Source organism: Coregonus clupeaformis, chromosome 16, assembly GCF_020615455.1.
Source record: "Coregonus clupeaformis isolate EN_2021a chromosome 16, ASM2061545v1, whole genome shotgun sequence".
Taxonomy (NCBI): domain Eukaryota; kingdom Metazoa; phylum Chordata; class Actinopteri; order Salmoniformes; family Salmonidae; genus Coregonus; species Coregonus clupeaformis.
The window spans coordinates 53573293-53598075 of record NC_059207.1 but is presented as its reverse complement, the minus strand read 5'-3'; the positions used below and the strand labels follow the sequence as shown (position 1 = coordinate 53598075).

At 43.2% G+C, this 24783-nt stretch overlaps 1 protein-coding gene across 4 annotated transcripts in view; it reads left to right on the top strand.

The window, feature by feature from the left end:
• Window positions 1–24783, top strand: part of LOC121585174 (tight junction protein ZO-2) — a 155710-nt gene that overhangs the window by 30015 nt on the left and 100912 nt on the right. For 3 of the 4 annotated variants that reach the window (XM_041901567.2, XM_041901566.2, XM_041901565.2), the window contains exon 2: window positions 13462–13630. The exons of the other annotated variant lie outside the window; for it this stretch is intronic. In XM_041901567.2, the coding sequence (XP_041757501.2) occupies window positions 13462–13630 (169 nt within the window). The remainder of the gene's footprint in view (window positions 1–13461; window positions 13631–24783) is intronic. 4 annotated transcript variants of the gene reach the window in all.

Here is a 24783-nt window from a genome sequence, read left to right as displayed (position 1 = left end):
AGCTGTCCCATTATTAATGAACGTGTCGGGAGTCGGGATGAGACCGACAGGTAGGCAGCTTTTCTCAGTCAGTCGAAATCATGAATCAGCATCATTTTTATGGAGATACAGTACCAGTCAAAAGTTTGGACATACCTACTCATTCCAGGGTTTTTCTTAATTTGTACTATTTTCTACATTGTAGAATAATAGTGAAGACATCAAAACTATGAAATAACACATGGAATCATGTAGTAACCAAAAAAGTGTTAAACAAATTCTTCAAAGTAGCCACCCTTTGCCTTGATGACAGCTTTGCACACTCAACCAGCTTCATGAGGTAGTCACCTGGAATGCATTTCAATTAACAAGTGTGCCTTGTTAAAAGTTCATTTGTAGAATTACTTTCCTTCTTAATGCTTTCCTTAAGTCAATCAGTTGTGTTTTGACAAGGTAGGGGTGGTATACAGAAGATAGCCCTATTTGGTAAAAGACCAAGTCCATATTATGGCAAGAACAGCTCAAATACGCAAAGAGAAACGACAGTCCATCATTACTTTAAGACATGGTCAGTCAATCCGAAAAATTTCAAGAACATTTCAAGTTTCTTCAAGTGCAGTTGCAAAAATCATCAAGCGCTATAATGAATCTGTCTCTCATCAGCGCCACAGGATAGGAAGACCCAGAGTTATCTCTGCTGCAGAGGATACATTCATTAGAGTTAACGGCACCTCAGATTACAGCCCAAATAAATGCTTCACAGAGTTCAAGTAACAGACACATCTCAACATCAACTGTTCAGAGGAGACTGCGTGAATCAGGCCTTCATGGTCGAATTGCTGCAAAGAAACCACTACTAAAGGACACCAATAAGAAGAGATTTGCTTGGGCCAAGAAACACAAGCAATGGACATTAGACCGGTGTAAATCTGTCCTTTGGTCTGATGAGTCCAAATTTGAGATTTTTGGTTCCAACCGCCGTGTCTTTGTGAGACGCAGAGTAGGTGAACGGATGATCTCTGCATGTGTGGTTCCCACCGTGAAGCATGGAGGAGGAGGTGTGATGGTGTGGGGGTGCTTTGCTGGTGACACTGTCAGTGATTTATTTAGAATTCAAGGCACACTTAACCAGCATGGCTACCACAGCATTCTGCAGCGATACGCCATCCCATCTGGTTTGCGCTTAGTGGGACTATAATTTGTTTTTCAACAGGACAATGACCCAACACACCTCCAGGCTGTGTAAGGAATATTTGACCAAGAAGGAGGGTGATGGAGTGATTCATCAGATGACCTGGCCTCCACAATCACCCAACCTCAACCCAATTGAGATGGTTTGGGATGAGTCAAGGAAAAGCAGCCAACAAGTGCTCAGCATATGTGGGAACTCCTTCAACTGTTGGAAAAGCATTCCAGGTGAAGCTGGTTGAGAAAATGCCAAGAGTGTGCAAAGCTGTCATCAAGGCAAAGGGTGGCTACATTGAAGAATCGAAAATCAAAAATATATTTTGATTTGTTTAACACTTTTTTGGTTACTACATGATTCCATATGTGTTATTTCATAGTTTTGATATCTTCACAATTATTCTACAATGTAGAAAATAGTTAAAATAAAGAAAAACCTTTGAATGAGTAGGTGTGTCCAAACTTTTGGCTGGTACAGTATATAAAGAACTATCAATAGAAAACAGATAAAATGAAACGAAGTGCAGCAAGTTTGAAGTATTTCCAGCTTCAGTTTGAAGTGATTGTGTTAGCAGTGTTGTTGCCTAGCTCCTCTGAACAACAGTGTCCTGACTAGAGAGCACATTTTCTATGCCAGGTGAAATCGCGCATCATTAGCTCATTGTTATGGATGTACTCAAATGAATGTCACTAGAAAACCGCTTAAACAAATGCAGCTACTTCGTTGTCATCCTGGCTGCACTGTTTGACGTAACTGTAAATTAGCCGTAGTTGGCTAGCTAGCAAGCAAGGGATAAGAATGTTACCAGCCTTTTATGGCAATGGAACATTTAGAATGAATGACTGGGTCGCATCCATAGATACAGAACAAAAAGACTGAACGACTGGGTTGCGTCTCTGGCAACCAAACTGATAGAACGAACGACCAGCCGGCTTGGGTAGCAACCCTAGATAAATTAATCAAAATAAAGTTTTAAATGAAAATATATCAATCATTATTTGAATAATAATAATAATATGCCATTTAGCAGACGCTTTTATCCAAAGCGACTTACAGTCGTGCGTGCATACATTTTTGTGTATGGGTGGTCCCGGGGATCGAACCCACTACCTTGGCGTTACAAGCGCCGTGCTCTACCAGCTGAGCTACAGAGCTACAGAATATGTTGGTAACTCGTTGTATAAAAGTGATAATGCCCTCGACGCCGGTGTTTGGAGGATATATTGGCACGGTTTGCCAGGCCCTCGACTTCGCCGACACCCGTGCCAATTTATCCTCCAAACACCGGCTTCTCTGGCATTATCACTTAAGTAACACGCTTGTATGTACTTATGCACCTCTTACTACTTAGGCTCTCAGCTCTTTTGTATTATCATGTAGAACCAGTGGCGGCTCCTGAAAAAATTCTCAGGAGGGGCAATTTTTCTGATGATTTAGGTGACCTACACACATTTTAAAAAAAGATATGTCCAGCAACAACATGAAGACAGGGGCAGCATATAAGTCAATACCAGAAGCATTTATTGACTGATCTCAAAAGTGTTGGCTTACCAGGGTTGGTGGAGCCCTCAGTTTCATCTTTGCCTCGCAAAGCTAACTCAAACACTCCGGAAAAACTTCACACACTGGATTAGCCGGGCTGAGGATGTGGCGGTTCTTGCTAATGTCGTAGTAAATATATTTGTTATAGTGAATATGGAATATGATATGTTGAGTAAAATGTTGTGCTAAGATCTTTTTAGGTCAGGAGCTGGTTATAAGTTCTGTTCCTATCCAATAACAATGGACAAAAGGGTCCTATCTTGTCAGCCTTGTCAGCAGGTGGCCAAGGACAACACCCACGCCATAGGCCTCTCAGTTCTTCCAACTCACGAGTTCTTGCTCTGAGGACACACACACACACAAACACACACACACACACATCATCACTGTTAAACACACACACACACACACACATCATCACTGTTAAACACACACACACACACACACAAAAATCCCCTCTCTTAGGCTGAACATTTGAAGACAGAGAACCCGACTCAGAGCCAATGCAACAGTGACAGTAGCCTGGAGGTGACCTCGCCCAACTCATCAGGACCAATCAGAAGATCAGAACTACTAGATTGAACCTACTTCATTTATTGCATAAAATGTCTGCACACAATGTTTCGGGGCTCTCTTCAGATAATAATAATAATATGCCATTTAGCAGATGCTTTTTATCCAAAGCGACTTACAGTCATGCGTGCATACATTTTTGTGTATGGGTGGTCCCGGGGATCGAACCCACTACCTTGGCGTTACAAGCACCATGCTCTACCAGCTGAGCTACAGAAAGTGGATACTCATGGATGCGCATTGCAATTGTAAAATGTCAACACAATTGGAGACACCACGTCATTTTTGGAGACATGTTATTGACAGTAAACTATTGTAGATGCGACTGCTAACTAAATAAAACATTTTAGCTGGCTAGCTAATCATCTTAGCTAAATGTGGGGCAAACAATTCAGTTATTTACCGTTAATTTGAGGGATTGGGGTGAAAGAAATCGAGGTTACATAGTGATACTTTACGATATACTGTATTGACAATATCGCAATATTTTAGCGCTAGTTGGCTGTACCTGCACCAAAACACCATTATTGTTCCTTCATAGCTTGTTCTCAATCTTTTCACATTGGGGAGCCAATTAGTTTTCAGCACTTTTATTTCCATGACTGATCAAAACTCGTTCTCATGGCTTTCTGATCCCTCTGCAACAGACATATGGTGCGCAATAAAATCACAGTATCGAATCGCAATACGTATAGAATCATGAGACTCGCAATGCTGATGCATATATCTTATCGTGAGGTTCCTGGCAATTCCCAGGCCAAGTTCATTTGCCACAACAAATCTCTTCGCTTAGCAAACGCGATGTCTTCTCCAAAACGACAATGTGTCTCCAGCAATGTTTACTTTTTTGACGTTCTATGGCATCTCCACTTTCCAAGCATATATGACCACATGTAATATTTTGGTACGTGATGCAAATAGTGAACTATGTAGGGCCAGGATGTAAAATATATGTAGCTGCAGCAATTTCTCTTATCTGATATGGTAAGTAATGGGGCTTAATTTATAGCTCCTAAGAGTTTGACGAACGGGTCCGTGAACGCGATTCCAGATATATTTACCTCTGAATAAACTGCCTTTATTACACCATATCCACATCCAGTAAACTTGTGATTATCAACACTAACCTCATCGTTGTGGCGGCGGACAGCTAGCCTGTATCCCTCGTCATCCAGTTGAGTGAGTGGCAATGTCTTTTTCGTTCAGGACAATTTTTGGAAAATCCTCGGGTGTAGGACTTTCCGCCTTTAGTAGAAACCTGTTGAATTATTAAATTTGGTCTGGGGAGGTCCTAATTGTTTCGTTGCCAATTTATCTTAATTTGTTCGCCGACAAAAAGGAACTTCTTTCAAAGACACAATCGAGTTGGACTGAAGCCTAGCCATTTTGATAGTAGTAGTGAATTGATTGAGGCTGCTACCTGGTCTTTTCTTAGTTACGTTCATTCGTGGTTACGTTATGTATGACGAAAGCGTAAGTGCAAGCCCACAGACACCCATAGAGAATGTATTGGAAAGCTTTGAAATGTGAAAAAAATAGATTTTACATGACAGGCTATGAGAGACTTCTGGGCGATTTTCAACCTGACTGAAATCGCCCAAAAAACGGGCGGGGCCATTTGAAGCACGACTTTAGCCTGATTTGACATTTAGTGGCTGTCAGATCAGACGTGAACACTGATAACTGCTGTTGCCGTGATATAATTTTTTATAAATTTATTTAAAAAAATTATATATTTTTTATTTTATTTATTTTTTATAATTGATTAGAAAAAAAATCCCTTCCTTTTCCCGTTTGGCAGTGCGTCGCCCATATCGCCCTATTGAACAAGCCGTCCCTGTGTAGAACAGAAATAACAATGTTAGGACTTATTCGCTAGTTGTTCATTATTAAAACTGTGATGTCACGAGAGGCTGTGTCCTGGAGGGACGTTACATCCCCCTGAGGTGGCTGCAAACCCAGACAGCTATGGCTCCATCTGCTGGTATGGTCGGGAACTCCACCCCTCTATGGCCAATCTTCCCACGCAGCTGAAACAAATGAGGAGCTGATGAGCTGAAGGTTTGGGAAGGGAAGAGACACAGTCTCCAACCTGGGCTCTCTGGAGGACAAGAGTGCTGCACGTCCACTTCCATGAGGAATATAAGGATTTGGAGATACTTACCTTTGGGAAATACTCACCTTTGGATATATGCACCTGTGGAAATACGTGAGAGACATTTGGAAGGACTTTTTTGCTGGGTTGGCTACTAGCTGCAACGTGACTACAGTAAGGCTGGGGAAAAAGTTATCTGAGCGAGTGAGAATTATGATTTTGGATGTGGAAGAGACATCCCTGAACTGTTAACCCTTAAAGAGCCACAAGAGAACAGAATTTTGTTATATTTTCGTTAATTTCCCAAGACCTATAATAAAATCCTTGTTTTGTTTGAACCTTGTCTCCTTGCACTACTTGAGCAATCCCGCTGAAAGCTGTGTAGCCTCTCGTGACGTCACAGATGGTGGAGAATACAGGCACGCTCAAGCGTTAATAGTGCATGTCAGAGGAGGATACCGAAGGTTTGATCACCCAGTTTTCCAAGTTGGCCGTAGGCTCCCGCCGACTGAAATGGAGGACATATTGAAAGCCCTTGTTGCTGGCCAGCAAGCCCAGATGCAAGCAAACGTGGCTCTCTTGGAGGAGCAAAAGAAAGCCAACCTTCTGAAGGCAGAGGAATTGCAGTTGCAGAGACAGAGGGTGGTCCAAAATACCCGCCCAATAAAGGCAAGTGACTTTATATCTAAGATGGGAGCTACCGATGACATTGAGGCATACCTGCATGCATTTGAGGCCACGGCCACTAGGGAAGCCTGGCCCAAGCAACAGTGGGTTGGTCTGTTAGCCCCCCTTTCTAACCGGGAATCGCTGAATGCTGTCCGGGACCTGGGCCCTGACCAGGTTACTGACTATGATGCCCTGAAGTCTGAGATCCTCAGCAGATATGGACTCACAAAGTTTGGTATGGCCCAGCGCTTTCACAGTTGGACCTTCCAACCAGACCAACCTCCTCGGGCGCAGATGCATGAACTTGTCCGAATCGCAAGGGAAATGGCTGGATCCGCAGAGGAATACAGCAGCGGCGGTGGTGGAGGCCGTTATGGTGGATCGTTACCTACGCGCCCTGCCTTATGAGGCAAAACGGTTCATCAGTCAACAGGCCTTGACCACGGCTGATCTGACCGTGGAAGCTGTGGAAAAGTACCAGGCCACAGCGGAGATGCTGAATGCTTCCCGAAAAGACCCCAGGAGGGCGGCCCCACCACAAATGGGAAGAACCCCGTCCAAAGGACCCCAAGGTCTCGAACCCAGCCACGTCAGGACTTATCCCGGCTCCAGGGGGAGCCAGAAACCAGGCGGGTCCAAGAAGAGTACACCAGAGGGGGGAAACTCGACAGTGTTACCGGTGTGGGGAGATGGGACATATCTCCTGGCAGTGTGGGAAACCAGCCGATGAACCTATGCCCACTGCGGAGTCCTCCAGCTCAGCACCCACACACCGTTTTGCCTCGCTCTTGGGGAGTCGTAGATGGCGGCCCAGATCGACCCCCCCACCTGCCCGGTAACTGTGAATCACCATGATGTGGAGGCCTTACTGGATTCTGGTAGCCGGGCCACCCTGGTGCGTAAGGATTTGGTGGGCCCAACGTGTCTGACCCCCGGGGAAAGTCCTCCCAGTTTCCTGTGTCCATGGGGACACCAGAGAATACCCCATTACTGAACTTACAATGACCAGCACACGGGGAACCATACACACGACGGCGGGGGGTGGTTGATTCTCCCGTCCCTGTCCTAATTGGACGAGACTGCCCAGCCTTTTACCCACTCTGGAGAGAGTCTCAGGAGAGGATAACCCGAGTACCTCGGAAACGGAGAGGCAAGACTCATCCTGGGAAGGCTCCGGTGCAATCCTCCGAATTACTCACTCCCGCCCGGGCTCTGATAGGGATGGCAGGTGGCCAGACCGACACAGAGACGGAGCTACAGAATCTGGACAAAGAACTGTCTGGTCTGAAGGGGACCGCTGAGAGGTATCGTTTGTTAAAGCAACAGTTAGACATGAAGACAGAAGAGTTAGATATCCTCCAGGCTAAACTCCAACAGAGCTCCTTCCCTAAGCAACAGGAGGAGCTGGAGAGGCTGCGCAGGACCATCGAGGAGTGTGAGGAGACCCTGCGCAGTAGTAAGGAGGTCCAGAAGAAGGCAGAGGAGAAGTACAAGGTGTTGGAGAACAAGATGAAGAATGCGGAGGCAGAGAGAGAGAAGGAACTGAAAGCTGCTCAACAGAAGCTGAACTCTGCTAAAACCAAGGCTGATGCGTTCAGTAAGAAACTCAAGGAGAGACAACAGGAGGCTGAGTCCCTGGTCCTAGAGTTGGAGGAGTTGAAGAGAGAGCAGTCTGGCAAGCACCACGGCAATGCGGACGCCCTCTCCCGGCGTGATACCTTCTTCGCTGCCTTTTACCCCGACGAGGGACGTCGGTCCCGAGGAGGGGGATGTGATGTCACGAGAGGCTGTGTCCTGGAGGGACGTTACATCCCCTGAGGTGGCTGCAAACCCAGACAGCTATGGCTCCATCTGCTGGTATGGTCGGGAACTCCACCCTCTATGGCCAATCTTCCCACGCAGCTGAAACAAATGAGGAGCTGATGAGCTGAAGGTTTGGGAAGGGAAGAGACACAGTCTGCAACCTGGGCTCTCTGGAGGACAAGAGTGCTGCACGTCCACTTCCATGAGGAATATAAGGATTTGGAGATACTTACCTTTGGGAAATACTCACCTTTGGATATATGCACCTGTGGAAATACGTGAGAGACATTTGGAAGGACTTTTTGCTGGGTTGGCCACTAGCTGCAACGTGGACTACAGTAAGGCTGGGGAAAAGTTATCTGAGCGAGTGAGAATTATGATTTTGGATGTGGAAGAGACATCCCTGAACTGTTAACCCTTAAAGAGCCACAAGAGAACAGAATTTTGTTATATTTTCGTTAATTTCCCAAGACCTATAATAAAATCCTTGTTTTGTTTGAACCTTGTCTCCTTGCACTACTTGAGCAATCCCGCTGAAAGCTGTGTAGCCTCTCGTGACGTCACAAAACGAATAAGTGTTTCCCTTATAGCTTGTTATTTATATATTTGTTATTATTATTATTTGTGTGTGTGGGGGGTTAGATCAGCTTTAATATTGCAGATAGTTTGTGGCTTCCATCAAGGTAATTGTCTTTATCATTTCCAATCCCCCATGTATTTGTTTTGTAAATATATATATATTTATATATATACAGTATATTTTTGTTTGTTTGTTTCTTATTTCCCCCTAGCCCTACCACCCCTCCCCTAATTAGAGTAAACTAATGGACAACAACACTTAGGCTTCTACTTCCAGCTTATAAATACTGTATACATTTTACGGACACAGTATATTTTACATTACTTATCTTGTTATTATAGCAGTGTTTCTTATTCCTGCTCCTGGGGACCCAAAGGGTAGCACATTTTTGTGTTTGCCCTTGCACCAACACCAACTGATCCTACTAATCAATTCATCATCCAAACCTTTGATGAGTGGAATCAGGTGTGTAGTGCTAGGGCAAAAACAGAAATGTGCATCCCTTTGGTTCCTTCGGACAAGGATTAAGAAACATGGCCTTATAGTCATCTTGAAGTAATGCAAATGAAGTGTTGCTCAGTAATATAATCATGTGAAGGGATTAGCCATATGCCTATGCCATGCTACAGGCTACAATACCAACATTACCTCTCACAACCTCTCACATTGTTTTCTAAATTTAGTACTGAAGTGTGTTTGTGTGGTTGGTTTGTTGTTTCACTTCATTAACATTAAGACAAGGTGTTAAGTTTCAGCATGGATGACTTGTTCACATCTCTTTCTCTCTCTCTCTCTCTCTCTCTCTCTCTCTCTCTCTCTCTCTCTCTCTCTCTCTCTCTCTCTCTCTCTCTCTCTCTCTCTCGCTCTCTCCTCTCTCTCGCTCTCTCGCTCTCTCGCTCTCTCTCTCTTTCTCTCGCTCTTCTCTCTCTCGCTCTCTCGCTCTCTCTCTCTCGCCTCTCTCGCTCTCTCGCTCTCTCTCTCGCTCTCTCGCTCTCTCGCTCTCTCGCTCTCTCTCTCTCTCTCTCGCTCTCTCTCTCCTTCTTTCTCTCTCAGTCTCTCTCTCCCTATCTCTGGTGATACGTAGAAGTCAGGGTTTATGAGTCAGTGCAGATGAAGCTGTTACTTTACCCCTTGGGGTGCATGTGTTTGTGTCGGAGTGTGTGTGTGTGTGTCTGTTTTTAGGTGTCCTCCCACTGTGTGTCACTCTGAGAGTGATGGCTGCCCTCTGATACGACCGCCTCAGAATCCCACTCTGACATTGGCCCGCTCATACACCACCTTATCTTTTTTGGCACGTGACCAAAAATCCACACACACACACAAATCCACACACATACAAGAGACTGTGCACGTATACACACATACATGGATTCGTATACACTAACTGACTGATATTAGTGACTGGCTGGCATCCTTAGTGATTTATTTATCAATATTTAGAACAATAAATTGGCTGTGTATTAGTTTATGTATGTGGGAACATATGTTTTCGTATCTACAGTGCCTTGCAAAAGTATTGAGACCTCTAGGATTTCTTCAAATTTTATTGTGTTACAAAGTGGGATTAAAATGTATTTCATTGTAAAAAAAGAAGAAAATAATAATCTACACAGAATACTTTGTAATGTAAAAGTGGAAGATTCAAATATAGTCGTTGGATAAGTATTCAGCTCCCTGAGTCAATACATGTTAGAAACACCTTCGGCATCGATTACAGCTGTGAGTCTTCTTGGGTAAGTCTATAAGAGCTTTGCACACCTGGATTTGCACCTTTGTACACCCATTATTCTTTTCAAATGTATTTAAGCACTGTCAAGATGTTGGGGGTCATGGCTAGACAGCAATCTTCAAGTCTTGACATAGATTTTTCAAGCAGAATTAAAGTCAAAACTGTAATTTGGCCACTCAGGAACATTCACTGTCTTCTTGGTAAGCAACTCCAGTGTAGATTTGGCCTTGTGTTGTACATGTATTTGTATTCTGTATAGTTGTATTCTTCTTTTCACTCTGTTATTTAGGTCATTATTGTGGAGTCACTACAATGTTGTTGATCCATCCTCAATTTTCTCCCATCACAGCCATTGAATTCTGTAGCTGTTTTAAAATCACCAATGGCCTCATGGTAACATCCCTGCACAGTTTTATTCCGGTCCTGAAGCTGAGTTCAGAAGGACGACTGTATCTTTGATGGGTCTGGGTGTTGTAATACATCCTCCACAGCATAAGTATTAACCATGCTTAAAGATATAGTCATATTATGGCAAGAACAGCTAAAATAAGCAAAGAGAAACGAAAGTCCATCATTACTTTAAGACATGAAGGTCAGTCAATGCAGGACATTTCAAGAACTTTGAATGTTTCTTCAAGTGCAGTCGCAAAAACCATCAAGTGCTATGATGAAACTGGCTCACATGAGGACCGCCACAGGAACGGAAGACCCAGAGTTACCTCTGCTGCAGAGGATAAGTTCATTAGAGTTACCAGCCTCAGAAATTGCAGCCCAAATAAATGCTTCACAGAGTTCAAGGAACAGACACATCTCAATATCAACTGTTCAGAGAAGACTGTGTGAATCAGGCCTTCGTGGTCGAATTGCTGCAAATAAACCACTACTAAAGGACACCAATAAGAAGAAGAGACTTGCTTGGGCCAAGAAACACGAGCGATGGACATTAGACCAGTGGAAATGTGTCCTTTGGTCTGGAGTCCAAATTTGAGATTTTTGGTTCCAACCGCCGTGTCTTTGTGAGACGCAGTGCGAGTGAACGGATGATCTCCGCATGTGTATTTCCCACCGTAAAGCATGGAGGAGGATGTGTTATGGTGTGGGGGTGCTTTGCTGGTGACACTGTCTGTGATTTATTTAGAATTCAAGGCACACTTAACCAGCATGGCTACTACAGCATTCTGCAGCGATACGCCATCCCATCTTGTTTGCGCTTAGTGGGACTATGATTTGTTTTTCAACAGGACAATGACCCAGCACACCTCCAGGCTGTGTAAGGACTATTTTACTAAGAAGGAGAGTGATGGGGTGCTGCATCAGATGACCTTGCCTCCACAATCCCCTGACCTCAACCAAATTCAGATGGTTTGGGATGAGTTGGACCGCAGAGTGAAGGAAAAGCAGCAAACAAGTGCTCAGCATATGTGGGAACTCCTTCAAGACTGTTGGAAAAGCATTCCAGGTGAAGCTGGTTGAGAGAATGCCAAGAGTGTGCAAAGCTGTCATCAAGGCAAAGTGTGGTTATTTGAAGAATATAAAATATATTTTGATTTGTTTAACACTTTTTTGGTTACTACATGATTCCATATGTGTTATTTCATAGTTTTGATGTCTTCACTATTATTCTACAATGTAGAAAATAGTAAAAAATAAAGAAAAACCCTTGAATGAGTAGGTGTTTTAAAACTTTTGACCGGTAGTGTACCTCTGTCAGATTCTAAGTTACAGAAGGCTCATGGTTCACCGCTCTTCTGACTCTTCACTCATAAGTCAGCAGAGGAGTGTGTGCGTGTGTGTGTGTGTGTGTGTGTGTGTGTGTGTTTGTGCATCCTGCAGCTCTCAGGGTGAGAGACGTGACAGTGTTCTTTGTGTCATCGTTCCCAGCTGAGCTCTTATCAAACACAGATCCTGTTACCAGACACAAACACGCTCCTCCAGAGAGAGGCAGGTCCGCCCTGTATCCCAACTCTGTCTGTCACTACGCATTATGCTCTGTCACCCACGGAGACGGAGTCTGCGGACTACACCCATCCACCATCCCCGTCCACAATGCCTTAGCAAATACTCAAGCCAACTTGATGGCTTGGGTTGCCCCTAGTGGCGACGTGGGTTAAGTTGAGGGTTTAAAACAGAAAAACAACTCCACGATTAAGTTTAGCCATTTATTAAGGCTCGCCTTGCTAACTCGTTGTGGATGGATGGTGCAGTGGTCTCTAAGCAGCACACTCCTATTTTATAGACACTAGTTCAGTCCCAGCTCCGGGTACTTTTTTTATTTTGCCCCTAGTGGACGGTTTTGACGGAGTCTCCCGACATCCTGAGGACCTTCAAAAACGTCAAATTTCAACTTGAATCTGGAGTGATCTCCCTGCTGTCTCTGCACCCTGCACACTATACTAGGCGGTGTGTGTGTGTGTGTGTGTGTGTGTACGTGTGTGTGTGTGTGTGGGGGGGGCAGCTCGTTATGTTGAGGATTGATCGCTAGGTCTCTGTGGTCTGACTAACAACTCTCTGGATGGTTGGGCTCTGGTCAGCTCTGAGCCATCGCTCCCTATAAGCTGCCATCCCTCATGTGTGACACACACACACTCTCGCACATGCATACACACACACAGATACATACACACACACACACACACACACACCCTGTAAGGAGAAGCAGAATCTGCGGTCACACCTCTGAAAGTGATCTACAGCTCTGTGGTGTGATCTCTTTATCTGTCACCACTGTGACTTTCAGCTCTCTTTCAGGATTAAGCTTTCTCCATAGGATTCACAGAATACTTAGAAATACTCCCCTCAATTAATGTGATTTACGCTTTGATTCGCTATGTAGGTAATATACAGTGTGGATACGATTTATCTGACATCATCTCCAGTCCAGTGATGCGTTTTTGATTTACTCATAACGAGATAATGCTTATTGATTTTGGGTCTTCTTAACGTAGAGGAGATTATATTGATTGATATTAGATTTGTTTTAAGATGACAGTTATATTGAATGTTTTAATTGATTCAGTGTTTACTGTATCTCTTTGGGATGGTTCACTTGTTTATGAATTATTTATCATAGCCTTATTGTCTCACATCACACAGACAGTTTGACTGTTTTGTAGATATACTGTAATATAGTGGGTGTATCCATTAACAGAAAGATAGAATGAGAGAGAGAGAGAGAGTGTGTGTGTGTGTGTATGTGTCTGCGTGTTCAAAGTACAGTGATAGTGTAAGTGCGTGTTTGTGTGTGTGTTTGTTTGTTTGTGTGTGTTTGTGTTTGTGTGTGTGCTAATCAAAGTGTTTTATTATAGTCAGCAGAACGCACCAGGCTTGTTCCAAACCAACCAATCGTGGGACAGCTTTTACGGGACTGGCGACACCCGCTCCTACTACCTCCACGACGTACGCCATATTTCTGACGCACGCCGCCTGTCTGTTCGCCGTCGAACTATACCCTGTTTAGCAAGTCCCTGGAAGGAGGTATTTTACCAACTCACTTTACTTAATTTTCCTATTTTACCATCTTACTATTTACGGGTCAATTGCTACCAACAGGCAGAACTTAACGCGCAGCTCATTTCAGCTGTACGGAATGATTGTCAAATAATTAAATCTGTGCTTAGTTTGCTCAAATAAAAGGTTTAATTTATACCGAAGATAATACCCCCCAGAGGGCAAATTAGTCTTGAAAAATGTTGGCAGCAACCAGGACTAAAAGTTAACACCGACATTAGCTTTAGGGAGTAATATGGTGGCCAATAGTGGTTGCAATTGAGATCAGGTGTGTGGGTGATAATAGCGCATATCGAGAGATCACCTTGTGTTGAGACGGTGCTCAATGTTGGTTGCAATTGACCCTTCACTTTCTTAATCTTAGCATCTCTCTTATCTTTACTTAATTTATTTATCATTTTAGTTACCAGTATTGACTTATGTATGTATTTCATGTTTTCAATTTAATTGTCCCCATTTTATTAATGTTCATTCATTTGCAATGACAGTTTGCAATGAAGAACACTTTCCCATTAGTTCCATTGGTCTCGTGTGTGTGTGCGTGCGTGCGTGTGTATGTATTGATTTCACGTTTGCTATATTTAGAGTTACGTGTCCTCATTTTATTCATGATCATGTTAGTATGGTGTTGACCCATTACCTAACATTCTGTTTCAGTTCAATCTACATCTTTTGTTTCCTCATCCTCACCTTTCTGTGGTTTGTAGTGGAGATAGAAAATATATATTATTCAAACACTTCTCATTATTAAACTGTAAGGTAATACATGAAACAGGACACAATGTAGTACTAACTATAGTTTATAAAACTAGGCAAAGTCACATTTCTCACAGAAGTACAGAGAGATACTGTGTTATTTCTGTCCTGTCTTGTTGTTCTGTCTGTCTGTCTGTCTGTCTGTGTATGTATCTGTTCTGTGTTGTTCTGTCTGTCTGTGAAATAATATGTGGGCTGTTTAAAGTCAACCAGATGTAAATACTGTAGACTGGTTGGTTCCTCTGTCTCACAGCAGTAAATTATCTGCTCCTGATTTCTGACTTAATTAACATGATTTCATGTTTATACAGGAAGACTTCTCATGCCCACTTAGTCACCACTCACTAACTGTGAATAGAAAATAGCATGTTTTCTTTTAGTGTAAGTTAGTTAGAGATGAGTAGTCTAGGAAATTACAGACCTAGGGCTGGAACATTGGTACATTGTGGGAGGCAACCCGTCTGTCTAGAGAGACTGAGAGGAGTGCTGTTTTTGTCTGGAGGCAGAGAAAGAGAGGCGTCTCTAGACTAGTCTAGGACTTTCTGCTCAGTGAGATGAATGACAATAGTTTTTAATGATTTTATTATGACAGGGTTGAACTGACTACAGTCTAAAGTAATTAGAGGATTGGCATTAGATAACCTCTTGTTTTCATGTGTGTTACCAGAGTACTGCACTGTAGTTATGGAAAATACACAATCATTTTCCTTTTTCCCTAGACCTATACTCTGAGTAGGCTATTGTTACAAAATATGTTTATTCCGTAGACCTATCCTGTAAGAGTATTGTTACAAAATATGTTTATTCCTATCCTGTAAGAGTATTATTACAAAATGTGTCCTTCAGATGACATATTGTTTGATTGTCTCCTGATCTGCTGAGACAGAGAGACAGAGAGACAGAGAGACTGAGAGACTGAGAGACTAGGAGACATGGACACAAGTGGTTGTTTTAAATGCATTAATGATGCCCTTGGACAAGGTTGCTCTGGCTCTGGTAGTGGAGTGTTTTGAAAGGTTGCGTGTTTCCTCCAGTCTCTCTCTCTCTCTCTCTGTGTGTGTGTGTTTGAGACTGGCTGCCCAACTTTGATCTTTTTTTCTCCACTAATAGTTTTTTTAACCATACAGATCAGCTCTGAAAAATATCTGATGTGAAAAGATCTGATGTGATTGGTCAAAGGACCAATTAGTGGGAAAAAAAGATCAGAATTAGGCTGCCTATCTAAATGCAGCCTCTCTCAGTTCTTAGCCCCCCTCTCAGAACCCAGAGTTCCCTGCAGGGCCTCTTCTCAGAAGCCACCTCTTCAGCCCTCTCTCACAGTGAGCTACGATGCTGGGAGGCCTGACAACGCAAATGTTTATTTCGTTAAGAGTAATTAACAAAATAATCACTGTGGTGATCCCTCTTCTACTCCTTCAACCCTTTTCTATCTCTTCCACCTCTTCCTCCTCTTCCCTCTCATCCTCTTAAAAATAATAATAAATGCCCTTTAGCAGATGTCTTTATCCAAAACGACTTAAAGGCATGCGTGCATACATTACACGTATACAGTGCATGCGGAAAGCATTCAGACCCCTTCTTCCACATTTTGTTACGTTACAGCCTTAATCTAAAATGTATTTAACAATTGTTTTTCCTCATCAATCTAGAGACAATAACCCATAATGACAAAGCGAAAACAGGTTTTTAGAAATTTTAACAAATGTATAAAATATGAATAAATACCTTATTTACATAAGTATTAGGACACTTTGCTATGAAACTCGAAATTGAGCTCAGGTACATAGTGTTTCCATTGATCATCCTTGAGATGTTTCTACAACTTGATTGGAGTCCACCTGTGGTAAATTCAATTGATTGGACATCATTTGGAAAGGCACACACCTGTCTATATAAGGTCCCACAGTTGACAGTGCATGTCACAGCAAAAGGAATTGTCCGTAGAGCTCCGAGATAGGATTGTGTCGAGGCACAGATCTGGGGAAGGGTACCAAAACATGTTTGCAGCATTGAAGGTCCCCAAGAACACAGTGGCCTCCATCATTCTTAAATGGAAGCAGTTTGGAACCACCAAGAGTCTTCCTAGAGTTGGCCGTCCGGCCAAACTGAGCAATCGGGAGAGAAGGGCCTTGGTCAGGGAGGTGACCAAGAACCCGATGGTCACTCTGACAGAGCTCCAGAGTTCCTCTGTGGAGATGGGAGAACCATCCAGAAGGACAACCATCTCTGCAGCACTCCACCAATCAGGGCTTTATCGTAGAGTGGCCAGACGGAAGCTACTCGTCATTAAGAGGCACATGACAGCCCGCTTGGAGTTTGCCAAAAGGCACCTAAAGGACTCTGAGACCATGAGAAACAAGATTCTCTGGTCTGATGAAACCAAGATTGAACTCTTTGGCCAAAATGATCGAGGGAAAGATGAACGGAGCAAAGGACAGAGAGATCCTTGATGAAAACCTGCTCCAGAGCGCCCAGGACCTCAGACTGGGGCGATGGTTCACCTTCCAACAGGACAACAATCCTAAGCACACAGCCAAGACAACGCAGGAGTGGCTTCGGGACAAGTCTCTGAATGTCCTTGAGTGGCCCAGCCAGAGCCCGGACTTGAATCCGATCTAACATCTCTGTAGAGACCTGAAAATAGCTGTGCAGCGACGCTCCCCATCCAACCTGACAGAGCTTGAGAGGATCTGCAGAGAAGAATGGGAGAAACTCCCCAAATACAGCTGTGCCACACTTGTAGCGTTATACCCAATAAGATTTGACGCTGTAATCGCTACCAAAGGTGCTTCAACAAAGTATGGAGTAAAGGGTCTGAAAAGTTATGTAAATGTGATATTTCAGTTTTTTCTAAAAACCTGTTCTTGCTTTGTCATTATGGGTTATTGTGTGTAGATTGACGATTTAATAAATTTTGTGGACCTCTGTTGCTCAGCTGGTAGAGCACGGCGCTTGTAACGCCAAGGTAGTGGGTTCGATCCCCGGGACCACCAATACACAAAAAAATGTATGCACGCATGACTGTAAGTCGCTTTGGATAAAAGCGTCTGCTAAATGGCATATTATTATTATTATTATTTTAGAAGAAGGCTGTAACGTAACAACATTTTGAAAAAGTCAAGGGGTCTGAAAACTTTCCGAATGCATATACATTATCGGTGCTTGATGATGATAATAATAATAATAATAATATGCCATTTAGCAGACGCAACCTGACAGAGCTTGAGAGGATCTGCAGAGAAGAATGGGATAAACTCCCCAAATACATGTGTGCAAAGCTTGTAGCGTCATGCCCAAGAAGACTCGAGGCTGTAATCGCTGCCAAAGGTGCTTCAACAAAGTACTGAGTAAAGGGTCTGAATATTTATGTAATTATGATACTTCAGTTTTTTATTTTTAATACATTTTCAGAAATGTCTACAAACCTGTTTTTGCTTTGTCATTATTGGGTATTGTGTGTAGAAAAAACAAAAATTTAATAAATTTTAGAATAATGCTTTAATGTAACAAAATGTGGAAAAAGTCAAGGGGTCTGAATACTTTCTTCCTCCCTCTCTTCCCCCTCCTCCCTCTCTTCCTCCTCCTCCCTCTCTTCCTCCTCCTCCTAGACCCAAACCCTGTCTTTTCCTCTCATCTTCTTGGCTTACTATATATAACTGTAAACTATAACTATGAGTGCAAGACATCAGCTGCTGTGGTTTTAGCATTTGTTTCTCCACTACTGAGTGTAAAGATTTTAATCAAACACTTTTTAATCAGAAAGATTGTGCAGCAGACCCCGAAGGCCCATATATTTCCCGAATAAAATCTTGGCAGCAGGCTTTAAAACAACCTCAAAAACAAAATAGCATATTTCAGAGTCAGACTCTAAAGGGGAGGAAAGAAAGAAAAGAGGGACGGTCAACCGTTGGCCCCGGCAACATTAGAATAGCATTTAGCAGATTGGGAACACCATGAGAAGGGGGTAGCTGCAGCCCAATATGGTAACCAGAGTATGAGTGAGTGGGTGTGACAAAAGGAAAGTAGGGGAGTGTGGAAAGGAGTGGGTGTGTCGAAAACGTGTCCCCCCCCCCCCATTTCTTACCACGCAACTACCATACTGCGAGAGTTTGGACTTCTATTTTGAAGCCAGAGGATGAGGATGAGTCTGAGTCGTATTGCATTGTTAGTTTACACAAATAACTGTTAATTTTCAGTTAATAAAACGGACAATTTTTTATTTTTTATTAAAAGTACTGATGATGGGTGTATTGTTGCTTGTTTGCGTTGTATGCTTACTGTGACTGTCGCCCTGATATTGGCTACTAGGTAGCTACTTCCCACGCCGTTGAGGAACAGTAGTGCTTGGCAAGCGGGAGCGAAGGACACTGTCCCGGTGTTGTTGCCGTTCATGCCCTCCCCAGTGTATGTTCACTGAATATACAAATCATTAAGAACACCTGCTCTTTCCATGACATAGGCTGACCAGGTGAATCCAGGGGAAAGCTATGATCCCTTATTGATGTCACTTGTTAAATCCACTTCAATCAGTGTAGATGAAGGGGAGGAGACAGGTTAAAGAAGGATTTTTAAGCCTTGAGACAATTGAGACATGGATTGTGTACGTGTGCCATTCAGAGGGTGAATGGGCAAGACAAAAAATGTAAGTGCCTTTGAACGGCGTATGGTAGTAGGTGCCAGGCGCACCGGTTTGTGTCAAGAACTGCAACGCTGCTGGGTTTTTCACGCTCAACAGTTTCCAGTGTGTATCAAGAATGGTCCACCAGCCAACTTGACACAACTGTGGGAAGCATTGGAATCAACATGGGCCAGCATCCCTGTGGAACGCTTTCGACACCTTGTAGAGTCCATGCCCTGATGAATTGAGGCTGTTCTGTGGGCAAAGGGTGGGGGGGGGGTGACCTCTAGATGGTTGTCAATATTAGTTATTTATTGTGTAGGCTGTTAGTTATTTCTTGTGTAGGCTGCTATCCTACTTGAAATAAAATCATGGGAGGGAAAAAAAATGGCCACGTTACTACCGGCGACACTGTGATAATTGCCCAATGGGTATCACCTCAGGTCGGCAAGCACCTCCATACAGAACCGGTGCAATGACATTCGCACCGCTTATCGACTCATCGTGCAGCCCAATCAGCCACGCAAAAGGGTCTTGAGTGAGAGCAAATCTGCCTAATTAGCTGATTCGCTTTCCATACACCCACTCCTTTCGAAACACCCACTCGCCCATACTCCGGTCGCCATATTGGTCTGCAGCTACCCATACTTGAACACCATTGATTTACAGATGTAGGATCTTCATTTGATCACCCTGTTGCTGTATAACTTTCCTGCAATGCAGGACATTTAAAACTTGTAGTGTATTTGAGGTTTAAAAAGGCTTCTGAAGTTTGTAATTTCCACTTAGAAATGTTTGACTTGATTTTCCCTTATGAAAAATGTATCAACCCCTACAAAAATGTCCATTGATTATAATCCACATAATAATTCACATTTCCTGTTGCTGCAGGATTATTTTCCTGCAGTAGCAAACTGGCTCAAATTAAGATCCTACATCTGTTGCAGGCTTCTGTACACACGCGTGCGCACGCACGCACACGACACACACACTGTGTCCACTGCCTCCTGCAGTCCCGATCGCTCATAATGCGTTTCAAATATTTGATTGATGCAGATTACAGTACAGAAGTAGCGAGCCCCCTGTGACTGTTACAGCACCACACCTCATTGTCTTTTATTAAAAACAACCAACAGACTGCAGATAATATGGTTGAATCCCACAGGACTGTGTGGAACTGTGATTTGCAATGGAATTACTGGGTCCATATGCAGTCACAGCAGCACCTTGTAATCTACAGTACAGTAACAGAGAACACACTTAGGAATGTGGCTATACAGTCCTCTTTGAATAGTGTTTTTATATATTGCACATATGCCTATCATCATGTTGTGGGGTGATTTTGACATTTAACTATGTTGTAGTTGCGTGGTCAATCATACATGAAGAGACTTTCTATGTCCACACATTTTTGCCTAACAGATTTGCTAGTACTGGAGGTCTACACATACCAAACGTGTTGTGAAGCTTGGAGCCTTCCCTCTAGTGTTCAACTGCGGTACTGCACCCTCTAGATTCCCTTCCCTGACTAATTTCACACTGACAGCAGTGAGATGCAACTACATGTTCTTTACAGTAAATCAATAACACCATTTAGACATGCTCACTGACAGCTTGTCATGACAACTGAGACGTTAAACTGGCATCTGATTTTGTATGGCTTCCGGATGGCATACGTTTTCTAGCCCTTTGCCTAAACTTAACCTTTACCCCCCATCCTTACCCCGACCTTAACCCTCACCTTAACCAATTTCGATCCCTATGCCATTACCTTTTGGATCTGTCGGTTGGATCCACTTCCTATTTGATTGGAGGATGTTTGTGGCTATTTCTGTCTGGGCCAGGCCTGGTCGGTCCGACTGCACTTTTTAAAGGCCATAACTTATTCATCTCTTTGCCCAGGGCTGCGTAATATTACATTTACATTTTAGTCATTTAGCAGACGCTTTTATCCAGAGCGACTTACAGTTAGTGAGTGCATACATATTCATACTGGAAGGCACACCCTTCTTATGCTCTCTCTCTCTCTCTCTCTCTCTCTCTGTGCATATCGATGCATATTTCATCAGTAAAACTGTCAGGCTGGCTCAGAAGGAAGGTTTACTCTGCCCCTGGTGAGAGGGGAGAAGAGGCCATAGTTAAGCCCACTGCAGGATGTTAGAGGATACTAGAGGGTTGCGTCTCAAATGGCACCCTATTCACCCCATAGGGCGCTAATCAAAGTAGTGCACTATAAAGGGAATAGGGTGCCATTTGGGACACAGCCTACTGTAGGAGTTATGAGAAACCCTCCAACTGTCAATCAGACATGGCTGCTATGCCCAGTGAAGAGACCAGTCCTCCTCTTTCTGTCCTCTTTATAAGGTCATAAAAGACACTAAAGAATGGTATTCAGCCAAACCTTTCTGTGTATGATCCCATCCTCCTGTGCTTTGAAAATAATTTACCTGAGGGGTGTTGTGCCAAATTGAGCAGCACAGTGAGGGGTTGGATGTAATCATCTGTGACTGATGATTAACAGTGTTTGTGTAATTACAGCAGAGTGTTGATTAATCATATTGTTTACATGATTCATCTCTTTTTTTCTCTCTGATGCTTAACCCTCTCTACTCTGTGCTTCTGAATAACCTCTCTCTCTCTCTCTCTCTCTCTCTCTCTCTCTCTCTCTCTCTCTCTCTCTCTCTCTCTCTCTCTCTCTCTCTCTCTCTCTCTCTCTCTCTCTCTCTCTCTCTCTCTCTCACTCCCCCTCTCACCCCAGTAGAGATGAGATGAAGGGCAGGGTGAATCGCTGATGGCTGCCAAACCCTCTGTGCTGCTCTGTGCTCCTCTACTCTCCCCTGGGATCACTCTGCCATCTATTTATCCTCCTTAATTAGCACGTCCCAGATAACCGACACCCCAAACTCCCTGTGCTATACCGGCGGGGCAGACAAAACACAACAAAACACCCCAACCGACACAACGCGGCATTTACATTTGCTAATCAATAGAATGTTTATTGTACTGAGAGAGAACAGAAGACTAGGCTGTATTTGTATTGGGCTCTGCTGCTGTTCTAGTGTGGCATGGTTCTGTTTGTTTACTGTTTCAAAACGCCTGACAGAGCAAAAACACAACAAGAATGTGGAGTAGCTTCATCCCATTTTATCTGGGACAGTATCTGTTTATTTGACATACTGTAGACCAGGGATAATCAACTAGATTCAGCCGCGACCCAATTTATTTCTTGAGCGGATGGTCGGGGGACCGGAACATAATTACCAATCATTTCTAGACTGCAAATTGCCTGCGTGGGAATACTTGGAAACAGATTTCCAAAATTAAAATCAATTGGAGCTGATTTCCTGTTGTTTTTACAGTCTTTTATAACCAACAATGAACATTTCTCATTCTCATTATTTTTTACATCTCATTTTTTTCCCTCCGAAAACTTGGGGGGCCAAATAAAACCACCCCAGGGCCAAATTCGGCTCACGGGCCGCCAGTTGGGGAACCCTGCTGTAGACAGTGTCTCTCAGTCACATGTTTATTTAACATGTCAGACGACCTCTCTCTCATGTAACATATTACCACCAATATTTAAACATAACTATTTTCATCTATCAGTGGTGTGTGTATTGTATGAGGCTCTGCATATTAAACACTGTCTAATGAATTTAAAAGGCATGACCCATTCATGATGTAAGTCACACACACACACATGCACAAACATACACATTATATACACCTCCTCTCCTGTAATCAACTTACTGTTTGCTAAGATAATACGTTCTCATGATCACTCCTCCTCTCTGTCTTAAATCACAGAGAGATGCATCTCTCAGTGTGTGTGTGTGTTGTGATGCGTGATAACATTAAGGTGTAAATCAGGTCCATATGCTGATTTAGAAACCAGCGTCTGTCAGCAGCTGTCTATCTACTAGTATGACAGGCAGACATCTGGATCCTAATTCCGATTCTGAATCTTATAATGTATGCCGTAATATTCAAACGCTTCAAAGTTGTCTGGTATTGTTTTTGGTCAGATGGATAAAAAAAAGTAAGGTATAAACACAGTTTAAAAGGATCACTTTAAAAAGTAGCGGTTTAAAAGGAATGCATGCGTTTCAATTTTGCAGCACATTGAATGAATGATGCATTGACTGGACTCATAAGTGAGCCATAATAGTAGTTAATTTACAATTTCACCGGAGACATATAAATACATTCTCACAATCTTGTAATGTCTGTAATGGCTTATCTATTTTTTCCCACACGGATATTCTACACTGAGTGTACAAAACATTAAGAACAGATTTTTCCATGACCTAGACTGACCAGGTGAATCCATGATCCCTTATTGATGTCACTTGTTAAATACACTTCAATCAGTGTAGATGAAGGGGAGGAGACAGGTTAAAGAAGGATTTTTAGGCCTGGAGACTATTGAGACATTGACTGTGTATGTGTGCCATTCAGAGGGTGAATGGGCAAGATAAAATATTTAAGTGTCTGTGAACAGGGTATGGTAGTCGGTGCCAGGCGCACCGGTTTGTCTCAAGAACTGCAGTGCTGCTGGGTTTTTCAAGCTCAACAGTTTCCCGTGTGTATCAAGAATGGTCCAACACCCAAAGAAAATCTGGCCAACTTGGCACAACCGTGGGAAGCATTGGAATCAACATGGGCCAGCATCCCTGTGGAACGCTTTCGACGAATTGAGGCTGTTCTGAGGGCATAAGGGAGGGGGGTGGTTTACTTAGTGTATAGTTCAGTTAATGATATGATCTACTATGCTGTAGATTAGAATCCCTACAGCCCTTAAATTCAATTATTCCCCTCTAATCCGGGACTTAGTTCAAACCTGGGACACCAGGTGGGTGCAATTAATTATCAGGTAGAACAGAAAACCAGCAGTAGTCTGGACCATGTAGGGTAAGATTTCAATACCCCTGCCCTACAGTGTGCTCTGTGAGCTCCCTTCATGTCCTAACCTTACCTCTAGAGGTCACTAACAGAATACACCCAGTCAGACAGATGTTTCAATACCCACAGCTAACATAGAGGATTTATTAGAGAGAAACATGTCTGTCTCTTATTAACTCATGAGGCTACTGTACTGACATCTGTTTGGCAGTTAGAGCAGACTCCTACGACAGCAGTCTGTCATTTCTCTCAAGCATGGCCAGTCAAGACTAGCTTATTACTCTCTCCTTGAGAGTCAGACACACGCGCACACACACACACACACACACACACACACACACACACACATTGTTCTGTTTGTATTGCATGGGTGGAGAACAGTGCATGCAGTGGTGTGTGCAGACCATAGTCCTCTGTAGCTCAGTTGATAGAGTATGGCGCTTTGACGCTTGCAACGGCAGAATAGTGAGTTTGATTCCTGGACTACCCATAAGTAAAATGTATGCATGCATGACTGTAAGTGGCTTTGGATAAAAGTGTCTGCTAAATGGCTTGTATTATTATATGTTCTCAGGCAACCTGCACCGCATACGCCTTTAGTTCAACTTTGCCATCCGTTTGTATTGACAGATACTTTGACTGTAGCTATTTAGGAGGCTGTGCTGTGTGCTCAATGTGCTTTCTGGGACAGAGAAACAGCAGGGCCTAGATTCACAAAACACTTCTTACGCAAAAACTTAAGAAGATTCTTAAGAAAAAAAATAAGAAGTTCATAAGATAGTTCGTAAGTGCAATTCCTCAACAATATCTTAAGATTGAATGATTTTCCTACGAACTTCTCAAA